At 41.8% G+C, this 18269-nt stretch overlaps 1 protein-coding gene across 1 annotated transcript in view; it reads right to left on the bottom strand.

Annotated features, from left to right (window-relative positions):
• Window positions 1–459: 459 nt before the first annotated feature.
• LOC124596120 (esterase FE4-like) overlaps window positions 460–18269 on the bottom strand; it is a 67594-nt gene continuing 49784 nt past the window's right edge. The window contains exons 9-11 of the mRNA XM_047135135.1: window positions 17040–17169; window positions 4357–4477; window positions 460–793 (exon numbers count right to left, since the gene is read on the bottom strand). Coding sequence (XP_046991091.1) covers window positions 640–793; window positions 4357–4477; window positions 17040–17169 — 405 coding nt within the window. The 3' untranslated portion in view covers window positions 460–639. The remainder of the gene's footprint in view (window positions 794–4356; window positions 4478–17039; window positions 17170–18269) is intronic.

Here is an 18269-nt window from a genome sequence, read left to right as displayed (position 1 = left end):
CTTCTAGTGTTCCTTTTAATATTTTCTACCATTTCTCCTATGTTACAAATTATACTGACTGCTACCTCCTGGAGGACTGTACCTGCTGCTACATGCCGTGAAACTGTTACCTGGAAAGATGCTGTCTTCAAAGAACTGTGAAAATACCCTTATTAAACTTATTATTAGCCGTTGATAGATACAACAAAGTCGCTAAAAATAAATAAATAGGAAACGATCCTTACTTTCTTCAGTGTTTTTAGGTGTCTAAAAATTCAACCAGTTAAGAGTCTGTCTGATATTGACCATGTAAACATGAGTCCATGAATTGTCGCGGTGTTAAGGATCCTCGTGAGAAAGTACTTACGTGAGCACGTACCTTTCTACAAACACGTTCAGTTGAACGCAAGGAATTAATCATTAGGTCCTTATGTGAATGAAACACAAAAATATCCGAGGAATTAATTCTTTGTGTACATTTCATACAAGTCTTTCTGTGAATATTATTATCAGCAATAGATGTACGCAGTGGAAGAATAAGTGTATTGATTTAATATTAAGAAAATGGACCGTCCCACTGAGTGATGGCGAATCAAACGTAGACAATGCAGCATATCATTTGTTAAATACCAAGGTGGGCCAGACTCAGTAACGTGCCACCTATGGCAGCAGACTGTGCCAGAAGTTCATGTAGGACTCAAATAATCTCATTCTTGGCTTCAGAGGAGCTGTTAGCTCCAAGTAGAAGGGTGACGATTCGTTGTAGGTTCCCCATTTTTCCGTCAGCAGTGAGTTCAGTTCTGGAGTGGGATTACTGCAAAGGAAAAGCAACATCATCAATGAATCGTGCAAAGGAAAAGCAACATCATCAATGAATCGTGAAGTAATTTGTTTTATCGGATGTACATGGTCTATCCGATATAAACCACCCGACAAAAAATAAATAACGTTGACACCATCGGTAGGTATCTAGATGATAAAATTTGCATTCTTTGTCACAAGTAGAATGGCCACCAGTGTGCATTAGTGTTGATCGTGTTTAGTGTTGCTACCAAGGCTGGCGGGGATACACCGAGGTCACAATTGTCATGGGATAGCGATACGCACTTATGCAGTTGGCAGTAGTTACACAAGGTATAAAAGTACAGTGCAATGGCGGAGCAGAAATTAACAGACTTTGAGCGCGGAATGGTAGTTGGAGGTATATGCTTAGGACACTCCATTTCAGAAATCATTAAGGAATTCAATATTCAGAGATTTTCATTGTCAAGAATGAGCCTAGAATGCCATATTTCTGGCATTACCTCTCGCCACTGACAACGCAGCGACCGATGGCCTCCACTTAACGACCGAGAGCAGCGACGTTTGCGTAGAGTTGTTAGTACTAACAGACAAAGAACACTGCATGAAGTAACCGCATAAATCAATGTTGGACGTACGATGAACGTATCCGTTACGACAATACGGCGAAATTTGGCGTTAATGGACTATGGCAGCAGGCGATAGACGCGAGTGCCTTTGCTAACAGCACAACACAGCCTGCAGAGCCTCTCATGTTTTCGTGACCATATTGATTGTATCCTAGACGACTGGAAGACCGTGAGCTGATCAGATGAGTCAAGCTTTCGGTTGGTAAGAGCTCATGTTAGGGTTCGAGTGTTGCGCCGACCCTTCGAATCCATGGTCCCACGTTATCAACAAGGCACTGTGCAAGATGGTGGTGGCACCATAATGATGTGGGCTGTGTCCTGCAACTGAACCGATCACTGGCTGGGGATAGGTATGGTCGTCTACTTGGAGACTATTTGCATTGACGGACTTCATTTTGCCAAACAACGATTTACCCCCGTCACAATTGTTCGCTGTTGGTTTCAAGAACATTCGGGACGATTCAAATGAATCATTTGGCCACCCAGAGCGCCCGACATGAATCCCATCGAACATTTATGGAACATAATCGGGAGGTCAGTTCACGCAAAAAATCCTGCGTGTACAACCCCTTCGCAATTATGGATATCTATAAATGTTCAAATGTGTGTGAATTCCTAAGGGACCAAACTGCGTAAGTCATCGGTCCCGAGACTTACACACTGCTTAAACTAACTTATGCTAAGAACATCACGCACGGCGATGCCCGATGGAGGACTCGAACCTACGGCGGGAGGGGCCGCGCCATCCGTGACACGGCGCCTCGGGCTGCGCGGCCACTCCGTGCGGCATGGATGTTTATAGAGGCAACATGGACTTCCATATCACGTCGAGTTGCTACACTGTCCCGGTAAAAAGGTCCTATACGATGTAAGGAGGCATCATATGTCTTTCGTCACCTCAGTGTATGATGGTCATTAAAAGTCACATGTTGAGTGATCACTGTGAAAGACTCGGCGATGCGGCGTATCCGTGTGAGACAGCATAATCAGCAGCTGACAGAATCTGAAAGGAGCTTCACTGTGGGTCTCCGTTTGGCCGGCTCGGCGAATCATCCCGTACCCAGATTAGAGGGGCACACGGATGCAACAGTTGTTCGATGTTCGACTGCATAGGAGCGTGGGGATAAGCAAACTCGTCGTCAGGGTTCCATTCGACCGTGTCGATCACCACAAGGGATTGTGCGCCAAGGACATTGTAACTCCTTCACATCTGCTTCTTCCATTTGAGAACAAGTAATGGACTCCACGCAACATTCTATGTTAATCCGTAACATTGCTCAAAACCTAAGACCAGATGGACTAGGGAATTGCTGCCCCCACGTGTAGGATGCAGTTAAAGCCACAACACAAACGACTACTTGAAATTTTAAAGATTTGATTCGCTGTGATCCAGCAACCGGATGCTATTTAATTACTGGACGTATGCACAGCCACTTCGACTGCACAAAGTTTTGTCAATTGATCACGGTTTCGATTACACTAGGGCAAAAAAAAGTAACATGGAATACCTAAAAATATAATTATATGGACTGAAGTACACTTAATAGGATTACTTCCATAATTTACGTACAAATGGAATGTTCAAAAATGGCTCTGAGTGCTATGGGACTTAATTTCTGAGGTCATCAGTCCCCTAGAACTCAGAACTACTAAAACCTAACTAACCTGAGGACATCACACACCCATGCCCGAGGCAGCATTCGAACCTGGGATCGTAACGGTCGCGCGGTTCCAGACTGTAACGCCTAGAACTGCTCGGCCACCACGACCGGCACAAACGGAATGTATTTACATGTAATCACACCATGGTTAAAAACGTCTGAGTAAAAATGCTCTCGTTAAACAGAAATGCCATACGAATAAAAAGTACAATGAAACAGTACAACATGATTGTCAACCAGATACAATATTCCATGGAATATAATGACAACCGTAATGTCGATTAGGACCAAGAGCGGCATAACACAGCCCCTACCGTCAGACTAAATGGCAAACACACCGAGGCAGCCATGAGGTGGACAAGAAAACAGATTCGCGCCGTCTAACAGGAAGTAATCGAAATACAGACAACTCAAGAGCAAATGGGGCGTTGCAAGGACAATTTTAAATATTACTGGTAACAAACAGGAACCACTATATGCAAGTTACAACATAACGTAAGTAAATACAGTTCAGGTAATATACAGAGAAAATACAAGATTGGAAGGGAAAACGATGTTTTGGAGACTACATTGAAAAGAGTATCGCCATTAAGACAAATTTAATTAGCGGCTCTATACCTTGAAAAAAGTTTTTGTTGCGTAATCGCAACTGTTCGTTAAGAATGAGACTGTCCTTCAGAGATAGGTGTTTAAAAATTTCTAACTCTTCTAAGATGTTAAGCCTAAAGCCTTTTTTTCTCTGAGTGCAAGATCTTGACGTCTTTTACATCTTCAGGATTATGCCCTGTGATTAATATATGATCGGCGAAAGATGAACTATGAACATTGGTCCCTTTATTCCCTAGAAAGTACTCCTTGAGTCTTATCGAAATAGCTCGACCAGTTTGCCCTATGTGCGTGCCATAATTACGTCAGAAACGTTTTTGCACGAATCACTTGAGTACAAATGGCAGCTCCACCAACGCGCTGCCCTTTTATACCTTGCGTACGCGAAACAGCCGCCGTCTGTATATGTGCGTATCGTTATACTTTTGTCACCTCATTGTAGTTGTTCCGTGATGAACGTAAACCAGCGGTATATGTTCCTGAAACTTGCATTCTGATCAAAAATGGCGTTAGTAGGATAGGATACGGTATCCGTGCCCTTCTGGAGCCTCGTTGCTAGGGTGTAGTGTGGCAGTTGCCCCTGTAGCTTGTCGATTATTTATGCTACTAGTATGTATTTGTTAACATCATATTTACAGTATTGCATCAGGCTAAAGTAGACAAAAGAAAATTGTACTTACTCATACTTAGCAAAATTAGCCCACATAGCAGTCATCTGGTCCCCGAGAATAGCACCATATGATGTGGGATCAAGTGAAGTCGAAAAGAACATGTTTGTTAAGTCGGCGCCGTGGCCTGCACCTGGAGCATATTAAAATAAAACACAAATGTAACGTAGATATATTTCTATAATCTCATCGTAACAACATCTCTCGCGCGTTTGAAATTTCGTTTCAGATGATTGCTGTAAACTGCATTCCTCAGATAAGAGATTCTACACAGAGATAGTTATGTTCTAACAGATGTAATATAACAGACAGGTGTCACTCGAAATTAATTATGCAAGTGTCTGGAAAGCTTCATGGTAATGAATTTATTTAGAAGTGTTAGATAGCTCGTGTATCAATAATTAGTGCGCGATGCATTATACTCATGGACTTAATTGTCTAACGCAATTATGGATAACGAGTTAAGATTTCAAAATCTAACATTTACAGTTGTGAGGTAGAAATGATTGGAGCGCAGACAATACCAATAATATAGTTATTGTTTGGGATGAGGTGTTCGAGAATATGGTCGTTAGCTTCATGCACTCACTGCAGTAATTCTGTGTAGTAATCCTGTTTCGAATCTATACTCACTTGAAAATGGAGTGTGTAGCTAGTAAAAGAAACATTTACCAGTATTATAAGAAAATTTTGATGTGATTTAAGTAGTGCGTGAAAAAAGTAACGGTACTTGTTTTTTATCTACCAAAGCTTTTATTTTTTTCGAACAACAATATTGGCCCCTTCAAAGTCGTTCCCTTCGGCACATATATACCGGCGGAGTCGTTTTTTCCAGTGTTGGTAGGAGCACTGGAAGGCTTCAAATGGTATGTGTGTCACATTCCTTTTAAAATATTTTTCAATTTCTAGAAAAAAAGTCACAAGGACTCATAACAGGTGGTTAGTGGGGAGGACTGTGGAACAACAGTAATGGTTTTTGACATAAAAAATTCGGTGAACGAAATGGCCCTGTGACATGACTCGATGTCATGATGCAGTGTCCACTTGTCTGCAGTGTCCTACCTTACTCGATTCGAGCCTTTGAGAGACATGTTTGTAAAGCACTTGGTTGACAGTTTGTCCTAGAGGAACAAATTCCTTATGCACGATACCACTACTGTCAAAAAAGCAAATCGGAGTTGTTTTGATCTTTGTGTTGCGGCCACATGTAGTAAGCATTGCTTCACGCAGTGGATAATGGCAAAACAGAGGCACGCCGGCGACCGAGCTGTTGCGAAGTAGGCAAGCACAGATAGTCTTGCTGACAGCAGCAGTCTACCAACAGGCTCCACTATGGATTTGCGAAGCGGTTATCACCAGATTGAAGTATGTCCGGAGGACAGGCCAAAAACAACATTTACGACGCATTGTGGTCACTTCGAGTATAAAAGAATGCCGTTTGGACTAAAAAACTCCAGAAACATTTCAGAGGTTGTTGGATGGAGTCCTTCGCGGGTTGAAACCGAAAAAATGTATGGTGTATCTGGATGACATTATAGTTTTTCAAGAGGTATAGAGCAGCATGTGGAATGGTTAGAGGAGGTGTTTGAAAGCTTAGAGGCGGCACGGCTAACATTAAGTTCGGACAAATGCCATGTTGCGCAAGCACAAGTAAATTATTTCGGGCATGTTATCAGTCAGGACGGGGTACGGACAGATCCTCGTCTCACTTCTGCAGTACGAGATTTTCCGGTTCCGCAAACGGTTAAACAACTGCAATCGTGTATTGGTCTTGCGAGCTATTATCGAAAATTCGTACAGGGGTTCGCAGAAATAGCGAGGCCACTTAGTAAGTTGCTAAGAAAAGGTGTTACCTTCCACTGGACGTCAGAGTGCGAGAAAGCATTTCAAGAGTTGAAAAGGATATTGACATGAGATCCAGTTTTGAAGTTTCCAAACTTTTCTAAGGAGTTTATACGACAATGTGACGCGTCTAATCACGCTCTTGGGGTTGTACTTGGGCAAGAAATTGATAACAAAGAACATCTGATTGCGTTCGCGTCTCGTCAACTTAACAAGGCGGAACAAAATTACTCCACGACGGAGAAGGAATTGTTAGCGTTAATATACGTGATTTCGCACTTTCGATGTCATCTGCATGGAAGAAGGTTTAAGGTTGTGACGGATCATTCAGCTCTGAAATGGTTATTAGGTCTGAAAGACCCAACTAGTAGGCTAGTGAGATGGGTGCTGAAACTCAGTGTGTTCGATTATGAGGTAATACACAAGCCAGGTGTGAAACACGCCAATGCTGACGCATTGAGCAGGAAAGTGGCAGTATTACAAGTAACAGGGGTGACTGAAGATGAGTGGAAAAGGGCACAAGCCGTGGATAGTGATTGCCAATTGTTCAGAAAGCAACCGCAGTTCCTAGTACAGGACGGGTTACTTTGCAGGTCGACGAAATGCGGCCCGCTCCTCGTCGTACCAGCAGCGTTAAGATCTGAAGTTTTGCAACAGGCGCATGACCATTTTCTTTCAGGACATGGTGGGAGAAGTGCTACGGATAGGCGGATAGCGGAGTAGTTTTGGTGGAGGACACGACGTCATGACGTGGACGAGTACGTCAGGAATTGTGTGCCATGCGCATAGCGTGCGGACTTGAGCCATCAAAAGATTCAGCTTCTAAGATTACCAGAGGCAGACAGACCTTTCCAACAAATCTGAATTGACGTATTAGGCCCATTTAATAGGAGTACAGCAGGGAATAGGTATGTGTTAACAGTGATTGACCACTTTTCTAGGTATTTAGTCATGGTCGCATTACCAGATCAGAAAGCAAGTACGGTAGCATAAGCTTTAGTTAATAATTGGTTACTCAGGTATGGGATACCTCAGTCATTAATCTCGGATCAAGATACTAATTTCACGTCTGATCTGATGAAGCAGCTCTGTAAGTCACTGAAGGTAAAGAAACCACGGACTAGTCCATTTCATCCGCAAGCAAACGGACGAACGGAGAGAGTGCATCGCACGATCGCTAAAATGTTGAGTCACTATGTAAATAGTCAACACACCGACTGGAATGTGTACTTGCAATTCGTAACCAGTGCATATAATAGTAAGATACATACGTCGACAGGATTGTCGCCGTACGAAGTGGTGTATGGGCGGAAGATGCCATCACCTTTTGACATGCTTCGTCCAAGGCTGGGAGCGAAGGGCGAGCATGTAAGGCAATTTGCGAAAACCATTAAGGAAGTATGGCAGAGAGTTAGACGAGCTAACACGAAAGCGTTGGAACGACAAGAACGGATGGGAGGTACAACGAGGAAGTTGCCACAGTACAGAGTAGGCCAATGGGTGCTACTAGCTAATCCGTATGTTCCAAAAGGGAGAATCAAGAAGTTCACAAACAAGTTCCAGGGACCGTACCAGGTAGTGGAAATGACATCACCTGTCAATGTAAAATGACAATTGCCTACCAAGACAACGGTGGTTCACGCTGGTAGAGTTAAGCCGTTCCAGGGGGTAGTAGATCCGTGTATATGTACTTCTCCTCCTGGCAGAAAGTGAAAAGAAGCCCCAGAAGCAGACAGGAAACCGGGTATTAAGTATAAGTTGTGTTTGAGGGGTGTGTAGTTAGCAGTAATTATCATGTGTGTATTATTTTTGTGCACGGACTAGGGTTATTTTATTGGTATTAAGGGGTAGTGATGGGAATTTTTTCCTTCTCTCTCCATTCTGTAGCTGACGCAGGATGGGGTACAAGTGGATAGCATGGGGTGTAGTCCTCTGGCAGCTGACACAAACTGGCCAGGTACAGGATATGCCATTGCGAAGTGGGGTGTTGTTCGGGAAACAACTGGATGTGGTCCTCACGAGTCACGAGTGAACGCTTCGGTTGGCACTCAACATCCTGCAGGTAAAGGACGAGATGGTGGTATCGATTGTGGAAACGGTTGCATCTAAGAACGGAATATTACGGAACGTGCAAGAAGAGTACGAAGCTTTGGATAGGACATGTAAGGAAATAAGGGAACAACTGCCCCAAGTCGTGAGCATGATTCCAGGGAAGAGAAAGAGAGTAAAGAGGGGTTGGTTGAATGCAGGTGGGAAGCTGCTGAAAACAATTTTTGGAACAGCAGATAGAGACGATATTGAGGGTTTGAACAATTCTTTAACAGTTATTCGCGACAGCATAGCATAGGGAAGTTAGTGGATATACACATAACAGAGATACAGGGATTAGGTGCAGAGTTGTTGAATGTGACACGCGTGGTGCGTGGGATGGCTACAGGGTTAGGAGCATATATAGAACAAACACAGAAACTATTGAAAACGGATCTGCAACAGGTACAAACGTGATTGGATATCATGGAAAGGAAGCTGGAAATGGCTAAATTGCTGTGGGAACTGGTTAACAGCATTGGTGATGCACGAGTGAGGATGGATGAATTGCAAGAGGCGGTACATCACGCATTGCACGGGCAGGTGAGTGTGACGTTGATGTCACCAGAAAAATTCAGATGGAGTCTGAAGCAGGCAGAGGGAGAGTTTCCTGAAGGGGTAGACCACGTAATGCCGGTAATTGAAGCGAGTATGTCACTTTTTTATCATATGTCTAGGATTAAGGTAACGACGGATCTAGTTAAGATGTATATAGAGATTAGATTTCCAGTAACTAGTGTGGGGAGACAGTATCACTGTTACACAGTACATGCTTATCCGGTCGGATGGGAACGCATGGGGAAGGGCGTGCAGTTCAGGACACCGGAGGTTTTATTAATTTCTAAGGAGGGGGATACTCATTCTACTATGTCGAGTTTAGAGTTGAGTAGATGTCTAACGGAGTCTGTTTCCATTTGTCCATCACGGGCTGTTTTCAAGGGCAAAGGGTCGCGTGGGATCCAGTTATTTAGGGCAGAAGCAGAAGCTTCTGAGTGTCGGAGAATAATAGTGAAGCCTACGCCACATTTTCAGTAAGTTAGGAGGCATTGGATGTATTCAGTATTCGTTATGGAGACGATATCAGTCAAGTATTATAACAATGGGAATTGGACAGCAACCACGGAGATGGAATTACGAGACAGTGGTTTGCTAATCAACGGGACAAATTGTGAAATAGTAGGGGATCGTTTCAGCTTACCAGCGACAGTCACGGGAGCCACCAAGGTTACAGATACTCATCTGACGTTGTACTGGCCAGATGCGTCATTCAGGTTCGCTCCAGGAGAAAATTTGACGTATATTAACAACACCTTGGATGCTACACTATTGCAAACGATAAGATAAACTAGTAGATTCGGAGAAAGGTCAAATTTTAATGCAGCAATTATTAAGGCATGTGAAGGAGTACGATACCAGGCGGAAACGCAGCATAGTGACCATTGGTATTTCAAGCAGTACTATTATCGTGTTGATTGTATTTATCGGTGTGGTATATGTCTTATTAAAACGGAGGATTCAGCATGTTAATGTAAGACCGCTCCATGGGATTCCTGTACAATGGATTACCAGTAGAGCACGAGTCAGGGCAACCTGGATGTATATAGGGAAGAAGTAGAATGTAGGATAGAATTAAAATCTTCGTACTCTGGGATATACGAAGGGTGCAGCACCATCGTGGAGGTCCACTGTTTCCGATGTGATAGTAAAGTGGAAACGTGAAGGACTTCGTGCCAGGCCTCACCGATCGACATTGATACCTCTCCTCAGTGCAGCACTCCGTGAATAATGGGCTCTCATTCCCCAAGAAACCTTCCGGCATCTGATTGAACGTATGCCTGCTAGAACGGAAGCTGTTGTCAAGGCTAAGGATGGACCAACACCATACTGAATTCCAGAATTACAGATGGAGGGCGCCACGAACTTGTAAATCATTTTCAGCCTGGTGTCCGGATACTTTTGATCACGTAGTGTACGTTCTTCGCGTTGTGGGACTCTGTAGGAAAGAGCCGGTATCTCTGTCTATACAAGTTAAATACGTACTCGTAACCTGTATTCTGTTGTGATTTACTTAAATAATAAAACGAAAGCATATGAGGACAGACAATACGTTTCGCACACAGAATTAAAGTTGAAAGTAACTACTGTACTTTGTTACGAATGAATCACAAAAGTAATCGAGTAAAAGTAGAGAATTATCTGATGCAAACCTTAGGTGAACAGCAACAAATGTCGATCGCGCAGGAAGTCTTTGTTGTGGGAAGCGTTCTCGATAAATTCGTGCAATTACCCTCGCGACACCTTTTGCCTCGCCGTAAGTTAAATAAATGTCGCATAGTTCAGTGATAGTAAATCTCCCTTCCATCCTAACGTTTAACGGAGTTGCAGTAACGTCTGCGCAGGTAGCTCGACGCCTGCCCACAATCGGCGTATTACAGTGACTCTGCCACGCAGGACTGTTGTGGCCTACGTGTTTGCGACTCACGTTCCCGATCCGATATCAATGCGCGCAGCAGTAAATGTCTGCTTCTCCCAAAACATTGGCCCGATATGGTATTTTGGGGGGGGGGGGGGGGGGGGGAGGACAGTCGTGAGAAATGGACAAACATTTTACTAGATGTTTTGAATCAATCATTTGTGTTCTGCTAAAAGGATCTTTTTGTCAGCTTATATCATTCGCACCCTGTGGACTTAAAAAATCTCATAGCCTGTAACAATCGACAAGGACCTCGTCCGTCTAAAAATGGGTCATCCATTAAGCGTAGTCACGGTTTTAAGTACTTCATCATACTCAATGATGAAAAGAAATAGGTCTGCCAGAAAGCATTTATAGCTTTCCATGGTCTCAAGAGTGACAATAGACTCCGTCATCTAAGAGAATTGTTGATAGCCGGTAGATCTCTACTTGGTTTAAGAGGAAAAAAATCCCACTGCAAATTCAAAGCCTGCCAAAATAAACATGCTCATTCACCAACATATTCACTCTTTTTCAAGAAAACAGGCTCACTATTCCTCCAAGGAGAAGAATTAGCTTCACGCAAAGTCAAATGTTAAAATCGTGTTTCAAATGTTTAAGGAAAAATATCCTGACGTAGAGATTATATATCAGCACTATGCTAAATACTTCAAAGGCCATTTTCACCCCAGTTTCAGAAGGCCTGCTGTACATGCGAAGTTCTAGAACAGAAACTGAAGTCCCGATTCCTTAACAGAAAGGCAAAGAAGATTGCTGAAGCAGAATTAATGAACCATAAAATCAGAGCTAACAATTTTACAATACTCTTCAAGCTTCAACGAATCTGTGCAAAGAAAGGGAGGAACTTTCTGTTAAAACACTCACTACATCATGAATATTTCACAACCTAATATTTCATTACACGAGTTGTTCTGTCTTCGACAGTTAGCCGGCCGTTGTGGCCGAGCGGTTCTAGGCGCTTCAGTCCGGGACCGCGCTGCTGCTACGGTCGCAGGTTCGAATCCTGCCTGAGGCATGGATGTGTATGATGTCCTTAGGTTAGTTAGGTTTAAGTAGTTCTAAGTTCTAGGGGACTGATGACCACAGATGTTAAGTCCCATAGTGCTCAGAGCTTTTTGAACCATTTTCGACAGTTAACTCTAAATGTTTTTGAAATTCATGATGCAAATCAGGATAATATCATTTTTACCTCTATGTTGAAACCCGGGGTAACAAAGGAAGTAGCTTCTGTTCATCTGAAATACATAGATAATTGCATTCCGAATGATGTAAAGGAATTGCTCATCTTTGGTGATAACTGTGGTGGTCAGAACAGAAATAATAGTATAATAAAGGCTTTAATTTGTAGAAACAGAGCGGTTTGATAAAATCCATCACCTACTTACCCTGAGAAGACACCCTTTCCGCCGGCCGGGGTGACCGAGCGGTTCTAGGTGCTACAGTCTGGAGCCGCGTGACCGCTACGGTCAGAGGTTCGAATGCTGCCTCGGGCATCGATGTGTGTGATGTCCTTAGGTTAGTTAGGTTTAAGTAGTTCTAAGTTCTAGGGGACTGATGACCTCAGATGTTAAGTCCCATAGTCCTCAGAGCCATTTGAACCAATTTTGAACATTCTTTGCCGGCGGCGGTGGCCGTGCGGTTCTAGGCGCTTCAGTCCGGAAGCGCGGGACTGCTACGGTCACAGATTCGAATCCTGCCTCGGGCATGGATGTGTGTGGTGTCCGTAGGTTAGTTAGGTTTAAGTAGTTCTAAGTTCTAGGGGACTGATGACCTAAGATGTTAAGTCCCATAGTGTTCAGAGCCATTTGAACCATTTTTTTTAACATCCGTTCCTCCCAATGACCGTGATTTTTGTGTTCTGAAGAGGCTTTTGTCAAAGCACGACCGAATTTATCTTCCAACAAAAGTGTCTGAATAATAGTAAAGTCAAGACTCCGTGATAAATTCATGGTTACTATGGTGGGCGTTGAAGATGTAATTAACTTCAAGGATTGGTTGCCTCCCCTATATAAGAAGATAGGAAATTCACTGGAAATCGAACGTCTTTCAAGAGACAAGGGTACTGCCTTCCGTACATCAACATTAATACATTTCAAGTACTCATCTCGGCATCCAGGGGCAGTAGTTGCATCACCATTCATTAACACAGCCGTTGAGCGTACATGCATCCTGCGGGTTACAGTGAACCGAAATGAGTGTTTACCTCAAACAAGGACATACAACTGACGGTTGTCAATCCATGAAGCTAAACATGATGATCTGAAGATGATCTTGCAGTTTCTTCCTAAAAAGTATAAGTTATTTTACCTTGAAATTTTGGACAGTTATTGATAATTTGAAGTAACTGGTTTCAGTCTTCCTTTTGGATTGCCAAGTCGTAACATAAGATTGTTTTTGTTGCGTAATTTAAAAAAAATTACATGCCTGAAATTAATTTTAAAGGCGATATATTGCTAATATCATACATTTGTGTATGTTTGCTGTATATACATCAGTTCTTATTATTTCATGGCTTTGAAAGTAAAGTTATTATTAAACTGATTACAATAACACGCTTCAGTGATAAATTTCACAAGCATTTGATCCAATTTTGGAAAAAAATGGAACTCCAATCACTTTGCTCACTGTTTTTGCTAGGTCTACTATAGGAGCTGGAGTTTATGTAGTATGTTAAATTACTCACCAAACTATACTTTTTAAAAAGGATGAAGCAACTTTTGATACCCGTTGAATTTTCTTTTGAAAACAGTTTTTATGTTTCCTGAAAAACATCTATCTACGGAGTTATGCTATTTCTAAAATGACCGATTCAGATGGCGACACTGCTTCCCCTGCTGGATGACGCATCTTTGGGGTGTGGAGGCTAATATTGCTCTTACATGATGGTGCTCCAGATCTCTGTCTTCTTGAGCTTGGAGGGTAAAAAGCTAGTACAGACAGGATATTCCCAGTTGAGTGATGTGTTCCTCTACATCTACAACTACATCTGCAATGATAGTCAACAAACCACCGTGCGGTGCACGGTGGATGATACCAAGTACCACTACTTGCCATTTCCTTTCCCATTCCATTTCTAAATAGAGTGAGGCAAAAACGACTGTCATAAGCCCCCATACGAGCACTGATTTCTCTGACCTTATCATTGTGACCCATACGCCAAATGTACGTTGCGGCAGCAGAATCGTTCTGCAATGAACTTCATACGCCGGTTCTCTAAATTTTCTCTATAGTGTTTCGCACAAGGAACGCCGTCTTTCCTTTAGGGATTCCAATTTGAATTCAAAAATCATACCTGTAATGCTCGGGTGTTGACGGAACCTACCGGTAACAAATCTAGGAGCCTACCTCTGAATTTCTACATCTCCATCTGCATACATACTCCGCAATCAACCATACGGTTCGCGTCGGAGGGTACCTCGTACCACAACTAGCATCTTCTCTCCCTGTTCCACTCCCAAACAGAACCAGGGAAAATGACTGCCTAATGCCTCAATACCAGCCCTAATCTCTCTTATCTTATCTTTGTGGTCTTCCCGCGAAATGTAAGTTGGCGGCAGTAAAACTGTACTGCGGTCAGCCTCAAATGCTAGTTCTCTAAATTTCCTCAGTAGCGATTCACGAAAAGAACGCCTCCATTCCTCTAGAGACTCCCACCCGAGTTCCTGAAGCATTTCCGTAACACTCGCGTGATGATCAAACCTACCAGTAACAAATCTAGCAGCCCGCCTCTGAATTGCTTCTATGTCCTCCCTCAATCCGACCTGATAGGGGTCCCAAACGCTCGAGCAGTACTCAAAAATAGGTCGTATTAGTGTTTTATAAGCGGTCTCCTTTACAGATAAACCACATCTTTCCAAAATTCTACCAATGAATCGAAGACGACTATCCACCTTCCCCACAACTGCCATTACATGCTTGTCCCACTTCATATCGCTCTGCAATGTTGCACCCAAGTATTTAATCGACGTGACTGTGTCGAGCGCTACGCTACTAATAGAGTATTCAAACATTACAGGATTCTTTTTCCTATTCATCTGCATTAATTTACATTTATCTATATTTAGAGTTAGCTGCCATTCTTTACATCAATCACAAATCCTGTCCAAGTCATCTTGTATCTTCCTACAGTCAGTCAACGACGACACCTTCCCGTACACCACAGCATCATCAGCAAACAGCCGCATATTGCTATCAACCCAATCCAAAAGATCATTTATGTAGACAGAAAACAACAGCGGACGTACCACACTTCCCTGAGACACTCCAGATGATACCCTCACCTCCGAGGAACACTCACCATCGAGGACAACGTACTGGGTTCTTTTACTTAAGAAGAATTTATTAGAGGTTTTCCCTTAATCCCAAACACTCGAGCAGTACTCAGGAATTGGTCACACTTATACTCTGTATGTGGTTTCCTTTAGAGATAAATCACACTTTCCGAAAATTCTCTCAATAAAACTGAAGCCGACCATTCGGCTTTCCCACTGCCATCTTTACGTGCTCGTTCCATTTCATATCGCTTTGCAACATTACTCATAGGTACTTGTATTTAATCTACGTTTCTGTGTCAAGCAGCACACAGGAGATGGTTTTTCCTACCCACCTGCATTAGCTTACACGTTTCTACATTTAGAACGAGCTTCCATTCACCCCACCAAATATAAATTTTGTCTAAGCTACAGTCATTGAACGACACCTTACCTATAACAGCGGTCCCATCACATTTCCCTGAGACACTTCTGACGATATCCTTGTCTCTGATGAACACTCGACGTCGAGGACAATGTACTACGCTCTATTACCTGAGAAATCTTATAGCTGCACGCGCGTCTGGGAACCTATTCAGTACGCTCGTACCTTCAGTAAAGGTCTACAGTGGGGCATCGTGTCAGACGCTTTCCGGAAATAAAAGAATACGGAACCTTCTTGTTGCCCTTCATCCATGATTCGCAGGATATCGTGCGAGAAAGGTGCAAGCTGAGTTTCTCACGTGCTGGTTTTTAGTTGGAAGCTTTTCGTCTCAAGAAAATTTATTGCAGTTGAAATTACAATACGTTCAGAAATTCTGCAGCATACCGATGTTAAGGATATTGGTCTGTAATTCTGCGGATCAGTTCTTGTACTCTTCTTATCTACAGGAGTCAGCTGCTTTTTTTCCAGTTGCCTGGCACCTTGCTTTCAGTCGTTGAAACCTACACTGTCAACGATCTTTTACATCCACCGATCCCTGGAATGCATTTCTAGCGACATGTCCATATGAACATTTTCTTTCCTTATTTTCTCAGTGATCTTTTTCTGCATTTGTCTCGATTTATCAAAATCACAATTTTTTTAATATGTACCGGAAGCCTGTAATGGTGCGAAAAATTTGGAGAGATGAGACGTCAGTCTCACGTTTCATTAAAACTGTTCAGCAAAGTCGTTGAACCTTTCGAGAAAATCAGTGCCTGAAAACACATTAAATAATCACAGACTTGTTAATTTCGAGAAATACACAATGCATTGGCTGTAGACTTGTTTAGTGCACATCAAACGTCTTGATCAGCTCATATGATAGTTTCGCTCACTCTCTCTAATCTGGGTCTTTCAATGAAACCACACAGGTTACTTCTTTTTAAATGCCACTTTAACAAGAAAAAATTGTTTATTATTTTCTTAAAATCTCTCATAATTAGAGATTGGAAAGAACGACCTGTATTTGCTTTCAAAGATCGCGTTCAATACTAATTATAACTGATGACCTTTTTCAACAGTTAAGACTGTCATCTTGCGCTCCTCAAAAAACGTGCTGTTATATGTCCTGTTCCGTTATGACTGTATCTCACATGTCATTTTAAGTTTATAGTGGATAGTATGTAGCACATTTCACAGAGGTTTGTTAAAAATAAAAAAGTTTGTTACAAATAAAATAGTATCAAGCAAGTTTTTGAAGGTCAGAAGACGACCGGCTGAACTGTTGAAATCGGTCATCAGGAATAAATGGTATTGAATGCGATCTTTGTTATTAAAAGTATCCTCAAAGTTAATATTTTCTGTCCTCTTCTCCCCTTACGCCTTTCCTTCCCATAGTTCAAATCTCTGTATGTAGATGATCTAAGACTGAGTTTAAACAGAGCGTTATACGTTACTTCTTTCATATTTAATCGTATTCTGAACGTTTCAGTAGTCCATTTGACATATTAAATTGTTGTGGGACAAGTTTCGAGATTTTATGCTTCTTCCCTTAGACAGAAATGCATCATAAACAATAATTTGCGAAGTTTATGTACTGTAAGGAGTATTTTCATACCTTCAGGATATTGGTTGATAACTCCGTCGTTGTAAGTATATTCATAGTAGTACACCGGCTCTGAAGAATATCTGGCCATACTTCTTACGACAGCGTCAACTCCCTCCACGAAAAACAGATGTGAATCAAACTGAAAATTACAATTAAAAATATGACAATGTTAAAACTGGTTCCAGTCCAAATACGAGTTCCTTGACACAAGAATTAAATGAAAGGTAAAGCACTTTATCCATAATGCTATTACGTATAATAATAAATAGAAAAATAAGTGCTACGAAAATAATCGTCCGTGAGTTGTACATTTTACACTGTAATCTTCAACAGTATCTATACAAAATGAGTCGAATATCTAAACTGTGGAATACTGGAAAATGTTTCTACAGTTCTTCTTTGATTGTGTAATACCTGTAAAGTACATTTTTCTGTTATATCTTTTCATAGAACGTCACAGTATGAATAACTAGATATTGGGTGCAGTTTCCGTTTGATAGTACATATTCAGCTCACAGAAAATTCCACTTCAATTTTGAAACAAATTTAAAACGTTTATTGTTATGGGAACGATCTGATTTGGATAGGTGTAGCCTGTAGATTTCCTTTACTAGGTTTATTTTCAATGCTGTTCAGCCGTGCTGCTTTTATGCGTATAACTAATGCCAAATTTCGATATTTTGAACTATTACCTGTAATCTATTTCACTAGGTGTGCCTTTTTGTGTATCCAGCACCTAGACCTTTAGCTAAATTTGGTTTGTATATCTTCTCTATGGCTTACATCTTGTCTCCTTGGCCTTGAATATGTTGTCACTCAAATTGCGATTTTACCTATACAGTGAGGTGACACCTCATTTTGAGCATACATAAGTTTAAAGCTATTTACGTTTGCATATAACATCAAATAGAGTTAGGTTATCCACCCATTTACTCGTGCAATTATAACCAGTTATCAAGCTGATTATAATTGGCACCTAGACTTCGAGTTATACTATCACTCGCTTTATTATTCGAGAGTATGGTTTTTGATCATTGGCACTGTACATACTTTCCTACATTGCCATTAATTATTATTTTCACTTATGACAATTTTATTTTCTTCTTTTTAATATTTTACCTTTTGTTATTACTCTACGAAAAGCCTATATGGTTACTACAGATTGTGGAAATGAAGCACAGTTCCTTACAATTTAAATGACGTAAATCTAGTTGAATGTTCGTTACGCTGCCACTTTCT

The sequence above is a fragment of the Schistocerca americana genome, chromosome 2 (assembly GCF_021461395.2).
Source record: "Schistocerca americana isolate TAMUIC-IGC-003095 chromosome 2, iqSchAmer2.1, whole genome shotgun sequence".
Lineage (NCBI taxonomy): Eukaryota > Metazoa > Arthropoda > Insecta > Orthoptera > Acrididae > Schistocerca > Schistocerca americana.
Note: the sequence above shows the minus strand (reverse complement) of the source record. Positions and strands in the feature narration are given on the sequence as shown.